This window comes from Nesoenas mayeri, assembly GCF_963082525.1.
Source record: "Nesoenas mayeri genome assembly, chromosome: 5".
Classification (NCBI taxonomy): domain Eukaryota; kingdom Metazoa; phylum Chordata; class Aves; order Columbiformes; family Columbidae; genus Nesoenas; species Nesoenas mayeri.
This window is the reverse complement of record NC_137548.1, coordinates 40,447,663-40,471,487: the sequence shown is the minus strand read 5'-3', so window position 1 is coordinate 40,471,487 and position 23,825 is coordinate 40,447,663. Positions and strand designations below refer to the sequence as shown.

Genomic DNA, 23,825 nt, shown 5'->3' with positions numbered 1-23,825 from the left:
ATGTTTCCTTGGTTTAGAAATAAGTAATCACTTGATTGAGTTAATTTGCATTTATCTCTTTGAGTAGACACTAAAAAATAAGTGCAGGTACATTTATTATTTCAAATTTTTATTATCCTAGAGTGACCAGGCACTCTGACTCTGGTCTTCTATTTTTCTTGATCTGACCTCAGGAGGCAGAATGGTTTCCTTCAATTAGTTTTGAAATGCTGCTTTTATTGTATACTTGCATTTGGCAATACTTTGTAGATGTATCAAAGAGTGTCTACAGTGACCCTTAGCAAGTAATTTTGATTGGAGCAAAATATCAATAGAAAATTGTCATGTTCTTTATAAAACCCTTTCTTAACTCACTGTATAGTCCCATTAAATGAAGTCATTGGCACTGAAAATCTCTGTATTGTGTACTGAGTCCATTTTATTTCCTAGTCTGAAATAAGGATAAACCAGGATTCTGGAGGAAAGGCAGTAACAAAGGAATTGGAACTTGATTGACAGCTATCCAAGCTGAAAGAACTGAAGGGCAAAACACAGAATGAAGATAAATGAGATGATCTTACCATTTTTTCACCTTTAAGTGCAAATCAAATTTTCTGTGCTGAAATTTAAAAAGGTAAAATTGTGAATGTGGATATTTTGCTTTAAACAGACTTCTTCCCCCACTCGGAATGAGACATAGCTCTTTTGGGTCATTGTGACATCCACAAAGCCCTGAACTTTAGCAAACTGAGATTGAGAGATAGACTCTCCTCTCAATGTTTCATTAGTACCCAGAGATGTGCACTGATTTAATAAATTAAGACTTTGGTATCATAATCTATAGTCCACATCTTCTCTGTATTGTGAAACTCAGGTGTAGCTTGTGCTGGCACTACTTAGCTACACAAATAAATAGCAGAAGAGCTGCAATGCTACACCTCACCTTCCTGGAAGGGTCCACCATTAAACACAGGTCTTGAAACTGAAATCTCTCCCACAACAACATGAGATACAAGGAGAAGCCAAAGAGGCTGAGCACCCAAAAAGTATAGCACAGGTTTGCCTCATCTGGCAATGTGCCAGGCTGCAGCCTCACACCCTGTCCCAGTGGCACCCAGTGACCTCCAGCCTGGCTAAGGACACGGACAACAGAAAGAACATGAGCAACAGCTCCAAATGATCCAAATGCATCACTCTAGATTTGAGGGAGATGAGGAAACAACTGGCTCTGTATAAAGAGAAGTAGTCTTTGGTTTCTGCTTCTGGGGAACTGGCAGCAATTTTTAAAAGCTTGCAAAGGATTTCCCACAGCTGGTGGACACTTACCTCGCCAACTGCTTCCCACTCAGAGGAGAGCGACTTCAGAGGGACAGTCAGGGGGACACTGCTGCTCCTTGCTCCGCATGGCACACAAGCACACTGAAAAGGAGCACGGAGTGCTTTTTGATTAAGACAGAAGGGTTCTCCTTTTGCTGCCTACTCACACATAAAGGTCAGATCATAGGACTGTCTGTGTTGTATACCATGTTGTGGGGTAACGTACAAAGCTGGGAAGCCTCCTCTTCTTTGTGAGTACAACGTCCAGGGAGGGTTGCTTGTATTTGGCATAGTGGAAGAATGTGGGATCTGGGAGAGGGGAGCGGGAGTCATGGCCTATTGAAACTTGCTGGGTTTCTTCAAAGGATCCTTTCACTGTAAACGTTAGCTCATTCTCTAAAACAATGAGATAAAATGCACACAAAAAGTTATTTATAATTGCAAAAAAAAAAAAAAAGGAGAGAAAGGCAAAAAGAAGCAAAAGAAAAAAAGAAACAAAACTAAAGGAATAAAAAAGATCACTGGAACAGGCTGACTGGAGAGGTTGTGGAGTCTCCTTTTCTGGAGACATTAAAAACCCGCCTGGACACATTCCTGTGCGATCTGCTCTGGGTGAACCTGCTTCAGCAGGTGGGATGGACTAGATGATCTCCAGAGGTCCCTTCCAACCCCAACCATTCTGTGATTCCGTGAAAAGGTAGCACTGAAGAAACCCCTTCTCCACTTCCTTTGTATTTGGAAAGCTGTCTTCTGAAAGTGATCCAAGACCCAAACATTATAGATGGTTGTATCTTTACAATGGGCTGAATAAGAAGCCGGATAGGAGTGCGATGTGAATGGCACTGAATTTTAGACTGCTGCGTTTCTATTGCAGTTGCATCATGACATAGTGAATGCATCCAAGTACTTTGCATTGTAAATCATCCTCATCCCAGGCCAAATAATGAGCGACAGAAGTTCTCAGTCCCCTAAAATAAGATCTGACTCTGCAGCAGATGACCCTATTTATATGAAGAGATCAGCTAATCCTGCCAGTGTGTGTTATGCATGATCTGAGATTGCCTACCAGATCCAGCCCCTCAGGGGTTGTGGGCAGAGGAACCTCTAGATTCTGGATCTTGATCAAGGTCAGGCGGGAGCCAGCTGCTGAGTGCTAACCCCTGCAAAAAATGAGGTGTTTCTGTGTGTATGCAGAAGTCGAACTGACAGAGATCTCAATGAAATTTAAGGCCATGCACCTTTGCACTTAAGGAAGTAAACTTCTTCAGGGTTTAGCAGTAGTACAGCAGAGGTTTTCAGGATCTCAGCTTGGAGTTTTGATACCTTCTATACAAGCATCTGATGTTGTTTCTAGTTTGGCAAAAGGCTCCCCATGAAGTCAGAACCCTGAACCTACACCTGCTGCAGAATGGCTGGTGTTTCCTACCACAAAGTTTTCACAAATTGCCTTAGATGTGGTCAATTAAACTGTAGTACTTGGATGATGCAAATTCTAGGTGTTGTTAAAGAGGTAAAATCACTAATATTCAGTTAAAGAATTAATAAACTTACCTGAAAAACGCTTCTTTTTCATCTTGCTGTCCAAGTGTACTTCCAAGCAGGCTACTTCACGACACTAGAATAGATGTGATGGGGGCAGAGAATTAGATTACTCATCAGTGCTGGCAGGTGTTGGAAAGCTCATTGTAGGAAGGGTCAGTGCTTGAATGTGGGTCCAACTGTGTTGGAGACTTCTGCCAGACACAGTGAAAGTGAGAATTAACTTCATCATCACATGGGAAGATGGCTCTATGCTAAACACATTGTAATTTTCTATGGATGCAGATAAATCAAGGGAAAATGATAGCAGTCTGAAGCCACCTCTAAGATCATGGTGGCCTCCTCAAAGATATATTTCCTAAAAGTATCACTAAAGACTGACGACTTGCAATGTTTCCCTCACTACCATCATAGTCAGCTGAGGTAAGGAATGGTGTGGAAAAGAACACTAGAGAACGAAGCAAATAATATTTTACCACTATTGCCCCATTTGTGATGATGGTTTCAGGAAGATCTCGTCTAGAAAACAAAACCAAATAATATGTAATTTATATATAATCTGGATATTGTCCTGAACAGAACACATTTTTCTCTCTTTTTTTTATTTGCTCCTTGCTATTGATTTTAGATGTATGCTACCTTTTTGCTAGAAGCCACATAACCACCTAACAGAAATTATTCAATTGCAATAAAGGACCTGGAAAGTTCTTGTAACAGCCTTAATAGCATGGTTGTGTCACAGATTAGGTAGCAACATTCTCGTCAACCATGAGCTGCCCAGAGAATTCTCTCCAGAAAATTTATAGACCTACTGCAGTGGGATTTAGTAGTCCCAGAAAACAACTCTGAACTATGCAAGTAATATATAAATTTTAAGAGAAAGTCACAATTACAAGTTATGAACTCATTTTCCACATTGTGGCATTTTCCTTTCTTATAATGATTTGCTGATGCACACATCAAGTTTGGAAAGAGGGTGAATCTGGCTATAAGATAATGCTGGGTGTACGGGTTTCCCTGCGCTAATGCACCACTGCTCCCATAATAATGGGGTTTTACTCACATGCTCTCCAATAGAAACTCAACTTCCAGCTCTTCCCCTGTCTGAAAATGAAATAAAAAAAAAAAATGAAGCAGTGTGCATGTGCAGAGGTTTGCAAAGTGACCTTCATTTTTGCAAGCAGTTTCCTTTATGGTTTAATAAATATAAATATTTTGTTTTGTGCTTGCTATTGTCAGCATTAGAGGACAGAAGTAGCTTTTTCTTTAACAAGGGGAAGAAGGTTTTAGTTGTACTAACAGAACATGGGGTGTTTGGTGTTAACAAGTCTCCTAGTCAACCTTCATTTTTCAGGCTGTCTTTCCTGCCAGCTTCCGTGTGCTGAACACAATACGCTGAGACTTAGCGTTTAGTAAAATATTGTGGAAACAGGCCATTTCCATTACATCGTATTGGTTTTCCTTTTATAATATTTATGAGAATTAGAGAAACTCTGCCATTTTCTGTTGGATTATTGAAAGTGCAAAGCTTCCCTAAAATTGCTTCTGTTTTGGGGCTTGGAAATTTGGCTATAATCTGTGCCACAGGAAATGGATAGTAATTTGAGAAAACCACCTATTTTGTCACTGGTGTGCATTTTCCAAGATTTTAATAAGTTTTTTTACATTCTAACTACCTGGTGGTAAATGACAGAAGAGACAGCACACCCCTTTAAATCAGAGGGGAGAGAATAGACATAAAGATGTACTAAATGTCTGACTGAGCTCTTACCTCTGGATTTAGTGGGAATGCCTTAAGCACTCTTTCCCCAAGGGGGATTTTAGCTACATCAAAAAGCACAATCGCACGGTCATCATCATGAATTATGTCATCGTCAGAAACAGTAATTTCCAGAATATTCTGGGAAAATAAACGAAAAATGTCTAATTTGTTAGCATGTACTCAAGAAGTATGACATTCTGTGGCTCTTCTAGGTTCAGTGCCTGCTTTACAGAGAAGAAATAGAAAAATACTGATGACAAAGTGTCACAAGGAAGAATAAGAAATAGAGTGCAATCTCCTTTATAATAGCTGCTAGTCTCATCAATTAAGGCCAAACTGAGATTTCTCTTGGGTGATCTTTTATGCTTTCAAGTAGCTTTCACCAAAAATGCAATCTTTTAGGAAGGAATATGGTCTTATATTGTTCCTTATCAATAGCAGCAATAGAGGTCCCTGCATATCAATAACTACCTTTCTATGTACTTGGGCTTTCCATTTTCAGCCACTTGTTCACAGGTATTTGAGTGTAGTGCAATTATCAGCAGCAAACTGAGTAAAGATCTTAATCATACTAGAGCTGAGCAGCTTCCTGGCATTGATATGCCATTATTTCATGTGCTTTCAGGGAAAGATATGTTCTCTCTGTGACAGTGTTCCTTTATACATTAATTTCATATTTTCTTTGTGTTGTCACTGTCACTGGTCCCATCAGCATTCTCCAAGGAGGTCATGCTCACTTTACCAATATACAAATAATAACTATCTATTAGGAGGGAAGAGAATTACAGCAAAAGCCAAAATCCTTTTGCTCCAACTTGCTAGGGGAATTTTAAATAAACTCAGAATAGCATTAGAAAACAGAACATCCTGTTTTGGGCTAAGCTGAATTAAGCTGCATAGAGATGAGATGAAGAAGAGAGCTTTTGGTTTGTGTACCTTGATTTGTCTTTGCATCCGGAAGTAGAAACTTTCATTCCACACAGGATTTCTGCAGTTTTTGATGGTTTTGGTGTGGAATTTTTCATCTGAAGAAGTTGGCAACCAGAGGCTCACATAGCAATCAGACTGGCTTACTATAGAAACATAGGTACAAAATATCTGGCAGTGGAAGCACAACACAAGAATTGAAGACATTGAAATGCTCTGTAGCTTGAACGGGGACTAGACATGGTTAGTTCTTTCTGATATTTATTGACCAAACCAGGAAGATAGAAATGACACAGCTGGATAAAATGCATTTGTTGTTCATCACAATGCTATTTTTGAGTGAGCAGTGTATTCAAATAGCTATGCACAATCCTATAAATTTTTTAAAAATCCAGTCCTAGCCAGTGGATAGGACAACATGAATAGCTAGGAGTCTTTTATTATGCCTTATCAGTATTGTTTCAGCTCTCTGAAAATTTGTCAGGAGGAGAAACTGCAACTGATGCAGCAGTGAGTGAGTCTCAGGCCCTGCGAGAGATTGGGTGTAAATCATCTCTGTGGCAACTTAGCTTTGCGAGAAACTGTAAAAGAATCAGGTTTGAGTCTGATTCAGGTAATGTATGTTTGGCATACCTGGTTATTAACTCTTCACAATGGAAAATTAATTATTGCAGCTACCTAGAGCGTTGTCTCCTCAGGTGGGGTAGGAAGGGAGATGCCTTCCAGCAGTACAATTGCTTCTTCAGGAGGTCAGTAGGTAGCTGGAGCCTTTTCCTGGTGTTTGCCAATGCCTCAAAGACCTGGCAACTATTTCCTACTCTACGTCACTTCCCAGGAAAAGTGAAGTGCCAGAAAGGATTTGGATCTTGTGGATGAAGGCGGTGAGCCTGCACTTACTATAAGGGATCATTTCCTGTAGATCATGAACCAAGAAAACACCAGAGATTCTCAGACCCTGGACAAGAACTGGAAGATCCTGTTGTGTAAACATGGGCGTCAGTGGGAAAAGAGGAAAAGGGGAGAAATCTGGTCCCATGGCAGTCAATAGAGATCACTACCTCATGAGCACAGACACAAACACCTACTACCTGTAAGAATGGCACAGGTCAGTTCCTCAAGGTTAAAAAGAAGTTAATCTTGGTATCGTTGCTCAGGATATCAGATATATTCCTTTAGGATATTTTGCCTAAATATAAGGTATTGCCTGAAATCCAGAAGCCCTTTGACTGGAACATCCTCTGTGTATCAAGCCTGTTGGGCAAGGAGATTCCCAGGTAACTCTTCATGCTGAATCTGAAGGAATTTCTTGACACTACCAGGAATTTTCCCTCGTGAAGGATGTAGGTTGCCTTTCTATTGGCAATTATTTCCACAGACAACATTTCAGTGCCTTGGATTTTTACATAATCAAAGTGACAGAGTAATATATTGACTTTGGCAATTACCAGTGTAAGATGCAATTTACCATGTGTGGGAGGGCTCTGATTACTGAACTGTCTGATAACTGAAACATCTCCCCTCATTGTACTGTCTGATGGCCTGTCAAGCTGTGGCATAGCTGTGACAGTAGTATTGCTGGCTCTGATCTATGGAGTTTCTCAAGAGCACATAGGAAGCCTGTACAAAAGCCAAGAACCAAACATGGCCTCAGGCCATTGCCTCTCATTAATGCAGTTATCACTGCCAGTCTTGAGTTTTCCAAAAACATGAGTCCAGCATCCCCAAAATCATCCAAGTGGTTGAGATGGAATGTGCTTAAGAAATGTTAAACTGATCTGAAACATAATTTCTCTCCATTTAGGCTTCTGGCCATTGTAGGGTGCATTGTAGCTTACACACTTTTTGCTGTAGTTGCAGAGGCCAATTCTTTTCCTTTATTCTTCTTAATGAAAACCAAGATTTCCTTTTTAAAAATCAAGCTTTCAGCCACACAGTATATAAAACAAGACTTGTGATAGAACTGAGAAAACTGGCAGTGCTAAAACTGGAGCCAAGCATGAATGAACAACTACAGCATTTATGAATGTCTTTCATTACTGTTTGATCTGGAATTCACTCATTTGCTGGAGTGTTTTCTTTGACAAAGCATTTTCATGAGGCTGCTTTCTAAAATTATTTTTCCATATGTGTGTTGCTTTCGTACATACTTACTTAAAAGAAGCTATTTACAATTCCTTGTCAAACTGATGAAGTACAGACTAGATAAATGGACAGTGAGGTGAATTAAAAATTGGCTGAAATGCAAGGCCCAAAGGCTTGTGATCAGCAGCACGAAGTCAATCTGAAGGCCAGTCACCAGTAGAGTACTCTAGGGACTGATACTGGGCCCAATGCTATTTAACATCTTTATTGACAATGTGGGTGATGGGACAGAGGGCACCTCCAGCATATTTACATGTGGTACAAAACTGGGTGGAGTGGTTGACACACCAGACGGCTGTACTGCCATTCAGAGAGACCTGGACAGGCTGGAGAACTGAGCCAACATGAGCTTAATGAAGTTCAGCAAGGGAAATGCAAAGTCCTGCACATGAGGAGAAATAAGCCCCTGCACCAGGACAGGCTGGGGGTTGACCAGCTGAAAACGAGCTCTGCAGGAAAGGACCTGTGCGTTTTGGTGGACACCAGGTTGAACATGAGTCAGCAATGTGCCCTTGTGGTAAAATAGGCCAATAGCCTCCTGGGCTGCATTAGGAGGAGTGTTGCCAGCAGGTGGAGGCTGATTCCTCATCTTTGCTCAGCACTGGCAAGACCACATTTCTCAGTTCCCTGGTAGAAGAGAGGTAAGGATGTACTGGGATGAGTCTAGCAAAAGTCCACAAAGAAGATTGGAGCATCTGCCACATGAGGAGAGGCTGGGAGAGCTGGGACTCTTCAGCCTTGAGCAGAGAAATCTCAGGAGGATCTTATCAATGTATGTAAATACCTGATTTGGGGTGGGGGAAAGAGGGAATTCAAGAAGTCAGAGTCAGACTCTTCTCAGTGAAAGGTAAGTGGCAACAGACACAACCCAAAATACAGGAAATACCGTTTAAACATAAGGAGAAAGGTTTTTTACTATGTGGGTGGTCACTCTGGCCAGGTAGATCTGGTCAATCTGGTTGCCCAGGTAGATTGTGGAGTCTCTGTTCTTGGCAATGTTCAAAACCCCACTGGACATGACTCTGAGCAATCTGCTGTAGCTGACCCTGCTTTGAGCAGGGAGCTGGACTAGGCAATCTCCAAAGGTGCTGTCACACCTCAGCCACCCTGTGTGATTCTGCAATATCAAGGCTAGTTGGTCACAGACAAATTACATATAATTGTTAGTGACTACTGAGTGCAAATTTGACCTTGAAGATGGGCTGAGGTGGAACTACTAGGATGCAGCATATCCTCTTTCTGTGGAGAAAGGAAACTAGGCCACATGTGGCACATCTACAGTTCCTACTGATAGGAAAAGGTTATTGTTTCCCATAAGATTATTGTGATTTTCTATATTTTCCTTGAATTGTACAGAGAGCATCAACTATTCCCCATGCTGTGACTCTAACTGAGCTTATGTGTTTCTGTAGAATGGCAGTTCAGTTGAACGCCAGCTAAGCTGTGAGGCAAACAGTGGGACAAATAAGAAAATAACAGGATAGTTGCATGTCTGCTGAACACTGTGAAGACTATTATACCCCTATTACCTCGGAGCACTTGAAATGACCAACCAGCTTTTTTTGCCCCCTTGTATCCCTGAAAAAGTGTACAAAAGAGCTAGTGAAAATCTTCCTGTTTATTCATTGCTACCTGGGAGCTAATACAAAAAATAGTATTTGCATTTTCTTCATGCTCTAATTTTAATGCGGTTGCTGGGCATCATTAGCAATTTCATGCCATGCCAGGCCCTTACTTCAGTGCATGTGTTGCAACTTCATTCCCTGATGACACAATGTTGCCCTATGTGGATGCCAAGTCATCTGAACTCACAGTCAATTTAGAAGTCGACACTAAGTGACCCTGATATATTTTCCCAATTTTTACCTTCTTCTGATTCAATTGCATTTGTGTGCTCATGGGACTATTTCTCATCTGTGTCTTCAAGCCAAACATTGGCTAAAAAAATCAGGACTGAACTGAGAAGGTGAGAATGGCAGCCAGGGCTTTGCTCCTCTGTGAAAGTACAGTCCTGTGACATGTTCCTGAATGAACCATCACGTGCTAAAATCATTCATCTCCATGACAAGTAAGAAGAAAATTACAGCACTGAAAACTAAAGCATATAAGAAAAGCTAGTCTCATATGAACATAGAATGAAGACTATAAAATCCCATCTGTCTTGTTACTGCATTTCATAACACCAAAAAGAAGAAATAATTTTCTCCGAGAGAATTTCTCTCCATCTGCACAGACAGGTTCCCTTTGAATCTGAGTTTACTACAGTTCACCTTAAAGGAGGAGAAGAGCCGCCCTCATTTCTCAATCATTGGACATGGTCTCTGGGAACATTTTTCCCCCATCAGCATAGTATGATGCAAATGGTACTAAGAAGTTCCCTCCAACTGCTGTCTGTCTGAGTGCTGATTTGAACTGAACTCTGTCCTCTAGATTATCCAGATGCAACACTCCTCTGTAAGCATAATATGACTCTCTGTAGCTTGCTTGTGAAAATAACAAAGGCTTGTAGATCTACCATGCTTAATCAGTGATGTGCTTTACCAGGAATGGACAGTCCCATGTGAATGAACACTCCACCCTGTCCAGCCATTTAAATTGAGTGGCAAAGTAGAATTTGCTCCCTGGAGGACAGACTCAGTGAGTGCAGTACCTACTGCAGCCACTTTCTCATCTTCAGCCACCTCTACCTCCTGTGCCAATGGCATTGCTTGCATTCTTGGGACAGGACAGTGAGTATCACCTGCACTAGTTGTATTCTCCATAACTTGCTCGCATTTATTTTCAATAGAAAAAATAACCCCTGATGTCTTTGGAGATCCACTCTGATTTGCAAGGTCTCCAGATGTTTCACCCCAGAACTGAATCATTTATTCTGAATGGATAAAAGAAGAGATTCCACAAAATAATTTCATAAGCTGAGAGAGGAAAAAGGCTCTGAGCTCCTCTTTTAGAAATACACAAGGTCTCTCTTCATTCAAAGATGAAAAAGGAAAGGATGGTCGAAAAACAAAAAGAGGGGTAAAGGGAGCAAGGTGATAGTTCTGACATCCCAGCTAAGACCAACAGGTTTTCTTCCACAGCTGAGAAAGCTTCCACATGCACCTGATTTTTATAGTTAGAAAATATACCTGATAAACACAGTCACATTTCAATCCCCCCCCCCAGATTTCACCTTGTCCTACCCCAGTTCTGACAGCTGCATCACAGGGACCACCCTACCCACAGCCTCTTGAACTGACAGGACAACACCCAGCAAAGACATTTCTGTTGCCAGGAAGAAATCTCCCATCAGCCTGAAACTCACTCCAGGTAACTTCTTACTGGGACACACAGCTCAAATTGACCTCTGCAGTCCAGGCAGGGTGTTGCGAACACCCAGCACCAGCGAGGCTGAGTATGTCAAGCTAGACCTGACATCCACCTCTTTACTCCTGCTGTTTTAATGAGCCCAAACACAATCTCCAGCAGCAAAAGCCAGCTCTTGGTATGTATCAGCTGGTACCCATATAGGCTGCCATGGTTTCAGAGAGCAGACCATCACAGAGATCCCTTTACTCAGGTCTTCTTTAAGATCCAGTGGAGTCTAAGACAGTTTCACTCTTTTATGTTGTACTTATTCATAGCAGGAAGAGCCACATCACTGCAGGTCTGTGCAACTGGCATTGCCTGAGGAGCTGGGTCAGGTCTGCTTCCACTCATGGGGCCACAAGGCAATTCCCTGTCTGGTCATCTGTTGTTCCATGGGAGTGGGGTAAGGTCACCTCCACCTGTGGGCCTTAGGGGCTGCCATAAACCACCAAGTAAGCACTAATGATGGCAAAGATTGGCCAGGCTGGGAGCTTGGTGCAGCTCTGTGTGGCTACTCAATAACCTATTTGTTTAAGGAGAATGGCTGTAAAGTGTTGGAGAGCCTATGCCACCATGGTCCTCCTCCCATTGCCTGGCTCCTTTCTCATACTTTTGCGAAAAAAAGTCACTGGAAGGGGTGTCAGCAGCGAGGAAAGGAGCTAATCCACCCTTTCCCCATCTACCTCACTTTGGCCAGATATTCCCCCTACACACGGGGAATTCTCTAGGAGAAGTAACACCATTAACAGAGTCAGGAAACATGAGCTTTTGTAAAAGCCTGTAGCACTAACCTCCAGCTGAGGAGGAACAAATGAGCAACGAAAGACCAAAAAAAGTCATTCTTTTACCCAAGGCTGTCTGCAGTCTCACAATGAGCAGGTGAATATCACTGCAAAGCAGGAGCCAGACTGTAAAGGTCCCATAAACTTTATCAGAATTGTCTCCTTTCTAGTATGGCCACCACCTCCTCAGCTTAACTACCTACAAGCATGGAAGCCTGGTGATGATACTCAGTGCATGCAGGGCTGCAGAATGAGCGTAAATGATCTTATCTGGGCATCTACCTCCCTAGTGTATGCAGTGAGATGAGGGAGTGCCAGAAGTGTGTGTTTGAGTCTGACCCATGATTATGAATTGGCATAAAGGTCAGTTAAGAATACAGTGAAAACAGATCAGCTCAGGCATGTCAAGACCATTTGCATGATAAGACAGAAACCAGTTGCATGAAGTATGAAGCAAATGTCAGGGTTCAACATTACTTAAGTACAGAGGAGCCCACAAAAGTGGTGAAGCAACTGTAGGTATATGAAAAGGGCTAATTGATTCATTGAGGAGGAGCAGGGTGCTTTATTTTTGTTTTAATTTTTTTATTTGTGTGAAAACATATGCAATCATTGCCAAGCTCCACCAGCATATGTTGTCTACAGGCAAAGGTGGAACATTACATTTCAGAATAAGCTGGGGCTCCATCCCAGATTTGCAAAACACACATCCCATGGATATTGAGGTGCATGTTTAAAAACCACCCAGGATCAAGTTGTGTGCACACAATAGTGAGGAGTGTCAGTGGAAGTACATAGAAAGTGGCATTCTCTGAAGCTACGATTTGGCAAATAAGTCAAGGAAAAATATAAAAACTCTTATGGCCAAAGAACCAGGCGTGACTGCACTTGAGACAAAAATCAGGGAAATGAAGCACATTTTAGCCAAGTGGAAATGAAAAGATGAACAGAAACTTGAGCAAGCAGATTACTGTGCATGCTTAGAAAGATGGGAAGCCAGAATGAGAGCAGAAAAAGCAACTCATAGAAGCTGATGCACTCGGTGGGAAGGGTGGCTGGTTCCTGGATTTAATATTTGGAAGATGAAAATCCAGAGAAATTGGAAACATGCCATCACAAAAACTGTTAGTCTTCCACTGATATCTCGCAGTTAGATAGCACCTGTATCAGCTGCTTATAATCCATTTTCCAGGGGAAAAGATCGTATTAGAGACAAGGCTAGGTAAATATAATTTTCTAATTCTCGTCAGCACACATTAGCATGTGTAGCTCTTTTACTATTCTGATACTTCAAGTAGTTTAAAATGTTAAACCCAAAACATTAAGCTAAAAGGACATCAGTATCAGTGGAAAATCAAGCACTTAAAAATGACAAGATATCTTTTTGCATTCTCACTGTATCTAGGACTTACCTCACATCTTAAATTAGGATCCCCCTACACAAAACAAGAGATAACCTCTTTCAAAATGAGCAAGTAATCTAAACAGACACGAGACAGAAAAGGTGTGGGAAAAGACATTCTGTTACCCGTCTTTTATAGCTAGGGCAAGAGGCACAGAGTGTTCAGATCACTTGCCTAAACTTATACAACAAGTCTGTTGGCAGATCTAAAAAATGAGCCCACACATCTTGATTCCTACTCCAGAGATGTACTTTTTGTTGATAATGGGAATATTCTAAATGTCTATTTCTCATTATGCAAGACTTCTGAAATCACACTGTCCTCAGGATGGAGGACAAGGTCACAACAGTAACACTATTTTCTGAGAACGCAGCATTGTTTTATTTTGTGCAATCCCTTTACATAAGCCAGTGAATCATGGTTCTTATCCTGTTATTCAGTTTCCCTTCTAGATCAAAGGTGATACTAAAAAAAATTAAATCAACACTTCAAAGGAATGAAGGTGAGGTCTTGCACGTATGTGCAATGTTTCATAGCTGTGAAAAATAAAAGTTAATTTGACCTTCTTTGCTATCCTATGATATTTTTTCTATTCTCTGCAACCCAATATTACAGAACATGTGGACTAAACACTTTTCTCCATTTGGCTGGAAAATCAACAATGGCGACATCCATGTTCTTGAAATGCCAAAGCGAGTGGAATACAAAGATATGGGTTTTTTTTTGTAGACTATTGTTCCATCAGAAGATGAAGATATAAACAAATGGTAGTGTCTGGGGTGAAAATCTTCCTGTCTTTGAATTATCCAGTGGAAGCCAAATACTGCTCACTTGGAGAAAGCAAAAACATATCCTCAAAGTCTGTGAGATCACTTGCTGTCTCATGAAAATGTGGGTCTAGTCCAAAGTAGTCTTCTGAAACAAAATCTCTTAGGGTTTCCAGGCCAAAGTAACCTGAAGCAGTGCTGCTAGTTTACTGGCAGCATGGGGCACCTCATCTTGTTTCTTTAGAAAAGTTGTGCCTGTCATAGATATTGTCCAAGTTTCTAACTTCAAGGAGTGTATCAAGACAATCTGGGAGTCCTTGACATGCAATGTACAGCCACGTCCTCTGACAGCTTTGGTAACTGCACCAAAGCCACCACATTTTCGAGCACCATAGCTAAAGAATTGACTTTTGCTCCACGTAAACAGCAATTGTTAACAACTTTGCATTTTGATGGATCCTCTAGCTGTACTAAAAATATTAAAAAGTGGAAAGACAGAGGAGTGAGGTGACATGTTATGTGAAATGTTGGGTAATGGAGGGGCTGTGGTGTTGCTGAACATCAGCACGATCTCCCAAAAAGGAAAGAAATTGCAGAACAAAAGGATACAGAACAGTATGGTAAATGGATACACAAAACTGTAGTTATTACTGACCTGGCAAGATCATGAGGGACAAGTTGGAATGGCAAGAGAAAATTCTCCAGAGAAAAACCTCTGTGGAAGTGGAGTACCAGGTAAGGGCTGGACAAATATCATACATTTTCAGAACACTTTGCATCTAAGCCATAACACGCCATGTACTATGGTTTCTGAGATGTATCTTTCAGTGGGGGACAAGAGTCAGAAAGATCCATGACAATGTGGCTGTTCAGGACATGTACACCTCACTGAACTTCTGAGATGTGGCAGGGGTCTTTAGAGCGAAGAATTAAGATTGACTGATGTGTAAAGATTTCAGCCCTGTATTCTGTGTATTTGTTACAGACATGAGATACAAAGCCCTGGGTATTAAAACAGGTATTAGGATATTTTCACACCTCTGAAATAAACAGCTGGTCTGTGCTTTGCTGACTGATTAAAGATTCAGCCAGTAACCCAGCAGGCATTAATTTGTTGCTGAATCCTTAAAAAAAAATAATTAAAAAAAGACAACAACAACAAAGACAAACACAAGACCAAACAACAATAAACTTCTGAAATTTTAAATACGTATTCTGTGGCAGAAATTTGCTTTGATTGTTATTTCTTAGCTGGCATGATTTTTGTGTTTTGCATTTGTCCAGCTGTTAGCACAAGCAGGAGCTAATCTAGTGATTTTAGAACTGTAACATGTCAGTAAGAAAATCTGGTACTTACAAAAATCTGCCTGATGAGCATTTCTCAACTTTATGATTCTTACAGTGAGCAAGGAATAAGGTGATATTTCCTCCTGCTGAAAAAAATAACAAAGGAAATGTGCTTTAAAGTTTGGGATACATGTATTTGTTGTAACGACAACTAAACACTGAAAGGAACCCAGGTTCTGCTGAAGCCATCTCTTCCATTTGGCATCACAGCAAAAGTACAAGAGGCAACAAAGTGTACTTTCTCCACGAACTTCATCTGCCCCTAAAAGCTGCAGTCATCTAAGCATACAAACAAAGTGTGGAAGGAGATGATGAATAGGAAAGTGGAGACAAATAAGATGAGAAAGTTCAGTTAACCAATTACATTAAATTATATGTGCAGTCATCAGCATCCAATACAACGACACAAAATTAATTGAATCACAAATCAGAAATGCTCCAATTTGGGTCAAAAAAAAAAATTAATAATGGAGAGGTGTCTAAGGGTTAGCACTCAGGCCACCAGAGCAATACACAGCATCAGACAAATGCTTCTAGCTTGCTTTGTGGGAACAAAAATTTTTCTTACCAAATGTGGTTGTCTGATTGATAGACATGGAGTAGTATTAAAAAGTACATGGTTTTGACTACAATACATCTCAAAGAAAGCTATCTCTAATTCCTTGTTGAAGATGCCAGGCCCCACCAACTGGATCTGTAAAAGTTATGCCAGTCACATGTGCTTTAGAGATTTTACATCTCCAGAGAACAGGTCCACCATGTCCATCAGCAGCAGCTAGAGCAACTACAGTATCAGCAGAAAGAGGCAGAAAATGGACAAAGCTTATTATGACTGCAGCACAGATGGCTGTCTGGATTCTCTGACTGCGGAAACAGTTGTGGAAAATTTATTAAAATAGATGAGGTTTATAGAAAGGAAAGAGAGCTGCACCATGGTTGTACAAAAGAGACTGGATGAAAAGTTTGAATCAGCACGGGGGGTGGCTACCTGTATCATAGTTTAGGAACAGAAGCAGAAGAAAAGGAGGAATTTCCAGAATCTCAGACGATATTGAGTAATAAATTCCCAAGTTGATGTATGTATAGGACCAGGTCTCATTAGATAGTTGGGGTAACACGGTAATACTGCAGTGAATGCCAGAGAACAAGGGTCTGCACAAGAAAGAATGGTCTTTCAAATACTGTCAAATCCAGAGAGTTTTCTGCATACAAAGATGTTATTAGCAGACTCTGAATTTGCTATGTCCAATAAGGGAGGAAGATACAAATAGTATAAGATATATATTAAAAAGTGACCTTGAGAGTATCAGGTTATGGAAAAATAATATTTTTTTTTTTAAGGACTTCTGCATAAAGCATCAATAAAACAAAAATGTTATGGCATTAAAATTAGGAGGATTTGGGAATAGGGAAGTGTTAGTTTGCAGTTCTAATAGCAAGGATCTGTGGAAGTTATAAAATGACCAAACTAATTATGACGACATTTGTTGATTTCCAGAAGGGTATTCAGCCAAATAATACTGAAGGCACAGTAAATATTGGGGTCAAGCAACAGGTGGCCACTTCAGTGATGTGGAGGCCTGATGGTAGTCACTGATATTCAAGGAGGAGTTGAGATAATAGCAAAAGGCAAATAGATCAGTAGTTCTTAGTAAAGTCACCTCATGAAACGACACAAGGTGGCCAAAGTAAAAAGCTGTCGTGAAAGCTAATGATGAAAGTATTCAAATATTATCTGAAGTGAAAATGGAGGAGTGCTGGTGGAACATGATGAAATAATTAGGAGATGTTATCTATTTTCTGAGAAACTTCAGTTAAAATAACAGGAAGAAACTCTAGAGTGAAGTAAGAGAAAGCACATTCACAGGTGCTACTGTGACAAAAAGTCAAAGACTGCTAAAAAGGTCAGAGTATAAGAAATCAGTGAGACAAGACAGTACATCAGCTGAAGTGTGTAAAGCATTGGAGCACATGGAATTAATCATTACACAATTCAGCTTAACCTCCCAAATAATTTCCATCTCTATAGGGATGAAAGATATGAAGGTCACAAAAGGAATTTGCAAAAAATTGCAGTAATTCTCAAGCTATGAAGTTATCCAATGAAATGGCAAGAATAAATTTTTGAGAAAATGCTGGGTAATTTAAAGGCATATTAAATAAAAGTTAACCAGTGCCTAAAAGAACCTTAAATCTATGCCTATGAGCTCAAGCTTATAACCAGGAATCATAATGTCAAAATGTTTTCAATAAATTGACGAATTAATATACTAATACTTTCTGCTGTGAGCTGCAGAAGTGGAACACCAAAAACAACAAGAGGGCTATTAAGTACTGAATAAATGCATTCTCTTTATTAGCCTGCAAGAATCAGAAGAACTTGGCTTCTATGTGGGTGTATTCCAAAACTAAATAGGAAATTAATCACTGTTGCTTAAAGTCGTAGGTAGGGCATAGGATATTTTATATGGCTGTTTGTTCCAAACAGGGGGTGTAAATCTCAGCATTATCAGAATCTGGGCTGAGCCATTTCCACACTGTTGTTTCAACCATTATTGTTAGGTTTCTATACCTTTCTGAAAAAAAATACTCAACATAGAGAAATACATAAAAACTTCAGCAAATACATAAAAACTTCAGCAGACATATTTAAGGAGAAATAAAAGAAAGAGTTAAAGGGTTTGCATTTAGTGATGTTTCTCTCTTAGCCTTCTTTAATGGCATCAGTCTTTCAGCCAGCATTTGGAACATGTGTTTTTAAAGATTGCCAGAGACATGTATGAACTACCATGACTTTTCGCAAAGTGGAATGACAGAAGCAAGTGTGATTTCTGTGAAGACATGTTTACACCAATCACCAGATTGTGCACTTGTTCCTGAGCACCACTGCAGCAGACAAGAATACAGGTTAAGTGAAGAATGTATCACAAGAACCTCATACTTTGCATGCAAATGTAGACAAACTGATAAGAGACATCATATAGGAGGGCTATATTAGAAAGGAAAACCAAAACGAAACAATAGAACATGTAAAGTGTTTCCGTGAAGAACAGTAAGACATTACACAGATTAGATAGCGTCAAAAATTACGCAAGGCTTCAAGCACCTAGTTTCTTGTGGAATCATGGTGAGAAAGTAGGTGGAGATATTTGGTGTCACAGGAAGATGGCTTGGTGCAAAGAGCAGGAGTTTATTTAAATTTGAAGAGTTTGGCAAGGGAACACTAAGGCAGAGCACCCAATCAGCCATAATGTACAGATTAGAAATTTGATTGAGTAATACGCAAAAATTATTTCTCACCTCCAGGAGAAGGGCTCTAAGTAGGGGTTGTGAAAGAGGAAAACCAGTGGACTGTGCATGAAAACTCTGCCTACCAGGAGAAAATTTCACCATATTGCCTGAGTAATCTGAGTCCTGTGAAACAGCAAGATACAGGCTGTGTCAGCCAGAGCACAAGCAGCATTCGGCCATGGAACAAAGACCACCAGAGAGGGGGTGGATAAAGAGACTTGAATTAACAACAGAGGACAGAGCTATGTTGTGAACCTGAGAGATGCATTCAGTAAATGTGTTTGGTGGCAGAAAACATGCAGCCAGGCAAGTCATGGCTGAGCTTCCCTCAGCCTGAGCCTTGCTCTCTAGGTCTATTCATTGGGTTGGCATGGCTTAGTAGCAAAATCCCTGCCCCCGAGGACAATTATTACTTAAAATTTGAAGGAATAATGCAAATACTAGTTTATATTCTTAACAATTTTACCAGTTAGAAAAGGGTTTTCACAGAACTCAGAACCAATCTGTACTCTGAATCCCTCTCACTGTCTCTCAATATAACACTCAGATGGCCTTATCACCTGAATCAGAGTCCTTCGGAAAAAAACCCAGTCTGCTCTAGGAAACATTTTCGTCCCCACCTTAAGGGATAAAAGGAAAAACAATATTCAGTGATCATCATAATTTGAGACACCAATGCCTTTGAAGAGAACTGCTAAATATTAAGTGAACTATTAACTATAAAGCAAATCTCCGAGACAAATGAAAAGGAGACTTATCCTCCTTAGAGAAGGCAGTTAATGAAAAAATACTTCATAGAGTACTTTTCTGATGGCCAACTGCCAGACATGAAAACTATTCCAGAAAATATAAAAAGCAAAATAACATCTTACAACTAAAGCTCAGGTCCCTGGTGCCATAAATGGAAGTCATTCAACTAATCATCTGTGCTCTCTAGTCATCATTTATTTGCAACAATATGTTGAATGACAGGAATACACTAAAAAAATCAAGTGTATTGCTGATGATGATTATCATTTGTGTTACATTAAAAAATTATTAGTTCAGGGAGCTGGGTAATATAATCAACTATCCATGAGTGACTAATTATCGAAACCAGCCATTTTCAGTACAAAATTTGCATTCCATATTAAGCCAGGAGCAATTCCTGATACCTACAATAAAGTATTGCCAAAATTTGAAAAATCCACACTACACAGATGAGCAAATCCTCTTGCAGTCTCTTCTAACAAAGATAAACCTCTCTGAACTTATCCCTGCAATGACAGAGTGATTGTCACACTGAGCAACCTTCCTTATAGGCTCATTGTTACCCCCACAAAGGTGACCTTGCATGACCTGCATCAATCACAGATACTTTTTTTTAAGAGAGAAAGTTTACAGGGCCTTTGCTTATGTCATGGCATTTTCTAGTTTTGTGACAATGCAAAGTGATGTGCACCACTTTAATCAGTTTGTTTTGTGTAAGTGATGCAGATAAAATTCTCCAAGGTCTCCTCTGGTTTCTGACTTCATGTTCAGTGGAATACTTTGGTGGGCCACCCCACACCATGTTAATACTACTATTCTTGAGATAAGATTATGCTTCCTAGTTTCTTGCTCTTTGCATTACTGTATTTTTCAGTGCATTCAGGTCATGAGCCAACAATCAGTTTTTGAAGCTGGTAATTTGCCAAGGAGATTTTTTTTTTTTTAATCTTTGGAGATAACACATTATTCTGTATAAGACAATGCACTAACAAATAATATCCAGTGATACATCTTCTACATTTGCTGTAATTATGGTCTTCCTTACAACTATTTATAATCTTTCTTTAGTATGTTTTGTCTTTCCTGTATTCATGTGTAAGATGTTAGAAGGCAAACTGTCAACTTGGGACTTCATGAAATGGCTGAAGCGATGCTCTCCTGATGCTCTTATCCATTTTAAAATATGAAGGAGATTTTACAAGGTTGTTACATTTTCCTGAAAATTTAGCAGTGGGGCATATTTGGCTTTGCACTGTAGGCAGGCAACACAGCTAAATTCCATTCACAGCCCTCGGGCATGTTTTTCTAAACCAATCCAGTAGCTATTCAGTTTATCAAACAGCTACACAAAGTCCTCTCAGACTGAAGCGAGTAGTTGGTTAAATACTTAAGCATTAGCGTTAAGTAAAGCTTTGCACCTGTTTACTTGTTCTGGGACTCAAGATCTGCTTTATAGCATGTTACACTTCTAGCACCTCTCTACTAATGAGTATCCTCATGTTGCAGATGGCAAGCTGTGGCTTGCAAAAATCAAGGGAATTACCGAAAGCTTCCCAGGAAACCCAATGCCAATAAGCAGCAGAAACTGGTTGGCTTGCGCAAGTCTGTGCCTTTAATGCCAGTTTTCTGCCAAGCTTTATTACAGAGGAGAGAAGACATATTCAAAAGCCAAGAGGCAAACAAAAAGTGTCTGAGAATCTTTTGGCTGTTAAACACCTGCGGAAAGCAAACAAAACTTTTGGAGGTTCATTTGATAAGGAGAAATTATGACAAGAACAATGAATTAAAGCTGTGGAAAGGGTCCCATAGCCCCTATATGCAGGGGTTTCGGGCCACAGGATTTTTTTTTTTACATTACATACATTCAAAAACATGTGCTGGATTCCAACAGCCTTTATATACATGTAACTACCTCAATACTAATAAAGGGTTGAAAGCTTTTAGCCATGGATATTCTAAACCAAAACACCACTTCAGTATAAATACCGTAAATCATTACAAAAATACTATGAAGATTGGATCATTTCACTCCCCAATAGTTGCTTTTCCTGCTTTAGGACATTCCATTCCATTGCTGAACTTTAGTGCGCACACACACAGCAAATTATGAAGTCCTACACCATGTCAGTTTTGGTTATGCTTCTTAGCCATGTATATCAGGTTTTGCACCCCACTGAAGGTTTGTCACTCTTTTTGTACACTAATTTCCATCTGTAGGAGCTGCCAGACTGCTACTAACAAGTGATCAGTTTGATAAGGTTGTGAAATACAAAGAAAAACAATGTTTGTAGTTTTCTATTGATTTGGAAGTCTGGTTGCACAAACAAGAAATTAAACATACAGCTTTCCTGTGAGCTATAGATATTCAAATCATATACCATTTGAGACGTCACCAAAAGTAAGTTTGCTTTTTATTTGGAGCCACCCAGTTTTATTTTGAGGCAGCTTGACACAAAGCGTAGGCAGCTGCAATGTTACCGAGAGTGGAGATAAAAATCATCACTGATGCAGCTGGTGCACATTTGATGCAAACATGTCTCTGTCACAGGCCCTGCACAGGTGGCTAGAGCACTTCTCTTGTTGTGATGAGCTGCACAATGAACAAAGTGGACATTTTTTCTGGAAACTGCCATCATTGACCATAACCCAAAGGATTGCCAAAGCCCATGCTCTAACTTTCCAACACTGGCAATGTTCTCCATTCATACTGGGCTAAAACTCCATCAAAGTCAATAGAAATAGATACTGTTAAAAGAAGGCCAAAGTGAGCTCCATTTTAACTGTAAAATGAGAACATTTTCCCTGAGGAACTTCTCTAAGGACTACAACCATGAAAATAACACACTTCATATAAATAAAATAATGTAATTTAAAAAAAATAGCATGCATTTTCTTTCATGAAATGTTCCTAATTCTAAATAAGCATGAGAATCTTTAAGAACAAAATTTGGAAAAAAAAAAAATCCTACCCTTCTCAAAAAAACCTCGGTTTAGTCCCACCTATTTTTATTTTGCTGAAGTTGGTACCTTAGCATCAGTGTCACTTGGGGCTACGTAGTGCATCATCCATTTTCTTTCTTCATTTGCCAAGTTACTCGATTTACTGCTTGAATGCTGTTAAGAGAAGCAAAACAAAGGATGAAAAAGAGAATAAAGACCAATTTTTCTACTTATCTCAAGTCCTTAATGTGGAATTGCAATATGGAATTGGCAGTTCACACCTCCTCATTGTGGTGGATAAAACGAACATGTCAGGAAAGTGGCAGCTGCTCCTGTGCTATATGGAAATATATTGACTCCAGGTCCTTATAGCTGCAAAGAGCCAAGGAAGGACAATCTTGTTTTCTTGGAGATTTATATCCTGTAGGTAGGAGTGGACTTCACCTGTCTATAGTGTGGGGGCAAATCTGAATCAAATAGGCAGAGATGCCTGCCAGGCTTGTTCTGTTTTCCACTTACCTGAGGGAAGGCAGAGGTTGATGCCATGGGGATCGCTGCTGCATTAAAAGCAGGTGCTGTGAATGGCACCTGAGTCTTAGGCTCCACAGTTGCCTGTAACTCCTGAAACATATTTACAGCTTTGAAGAGTGTCAGAAGTTGCTGAGCAGGTGTTTTATTACATTGAGTCAGAGCTCCACCCTTCCATGATTTCTGAAACAGGAAAATTTCCCACCCACATTACTTGTCCAAAGAGCATGTCTGCTGCAAGGTGTGAACCTTCATATCTGCAGGTTTTGTGCCTGAGCAGAGTGTGCTGAGAGACTGAAGCATTCCCACCTGGGGTCTTGTAGAGGTGTAATAACAACAATAACCTGATTAATGATCTGATAGAGATCATCTGTGAGAGGTACTCTTTCAGTGAGAATCTAAGAGTGATGAAAATAGCCTAATCGACATATTTACTTATTGTCTCCATGCAAAGACCCTGAATTCCACACACTATTGCCTCCATAATAAAAAAAATTAAAAAACAACAATGGAGATGATCCTTAGGAGGAAGATGTTTATGTATGAAGATACTAAGAATTCTTCTGAAGGAATATTTTTCCCTGAAAAGTGCCATTGCATCATGATTTGTACATATCTGTTTGTTTTTATTGCAGTGTTCTACTTCAAAATAAATGAAAGAAGGGAGAAATTTGGTAAGCAACATTTCTGTGCTCCCTAAAACACAATGTTTTACTTCTCCATTTGAAATGCTTTACTTATTTCTGGGCTTTACATTTAATACTTTATGCTTGTTAATATATTTACGTGAGAATCAAACATTTCACCTTGAAAAATCATGAAACATTTCAACAAACTAAAATAATTTCCGTTTAGGAGATTTTAATTCTTGAATTTTGCTTTCCCCAGTTCAGAACTGTAACTTTCTGATGCAAAAAACATTCAGATTTCTGAGCAACTTTATTCAAATCACCAGTTGGCTAGACATTACTAGCAGATTATTGGAATTTAATGGACTAATCCT

General features: G+C 39.9%; 1 protein-coding gene across 1 annotated transcript in view; it reads right to left on the bottom strand.

Moving 5' to 3' along the window:
• Nucleotides 1–22,855, bottom strand: part of LOC308040741 (cytosolic phospholipase A2 epsilon-like) — a gene marked incomplete at its 3' end in the record, with an annotated part of 36,482 nt that extends 13,627 nt beyond the window's left edge. Inside the window, exons 1-11 of the mRNA XM_080345031.1 lie at nt 22,814–22,855; nt 22,382–22,468; nt 15,324–15,399; nt 5,534–5,670; nt 4,607–4,735; nt 3,899–3,939; nt 3,312–3,354; nt 2,848–2,911; nt 1,523–1,692; nt 1,306–1,398; nt 561–598 (exon numbers count right to left, since the gene is read on the bottom strand). Of these exons, the coding sequence (XP_080201157.1) occupies nt 561–598; nt 1,306–1,398; nt 1,523–1,692; nt 2,848–2,911; nt 3,312–3,354; nt 3,899–3,939; nt 4,607–4,735; nt 5,534–5,670; nt 15,324–15,399; nt 22,382–22,468; nt 22,814–22,840 (905 nt within the window). The 5' untranslated portion in view covers nt 22,841–22,855. The remainder of the gene's footprint in view (nt 1–560; nt 599–1,305; nt 1,399–1,522; nt 1,693–2,847; nt 2,912–3,311; nt 3,355–3,898; nt 3,940–4,606; nt 4,736–5,533; nt 5,671–15,323; nt 15,400–22,381; nt 22,469–22,813) is intronic.
• Nucleotides 22,856–23,825: the final 970 nt, after the last annotated feature.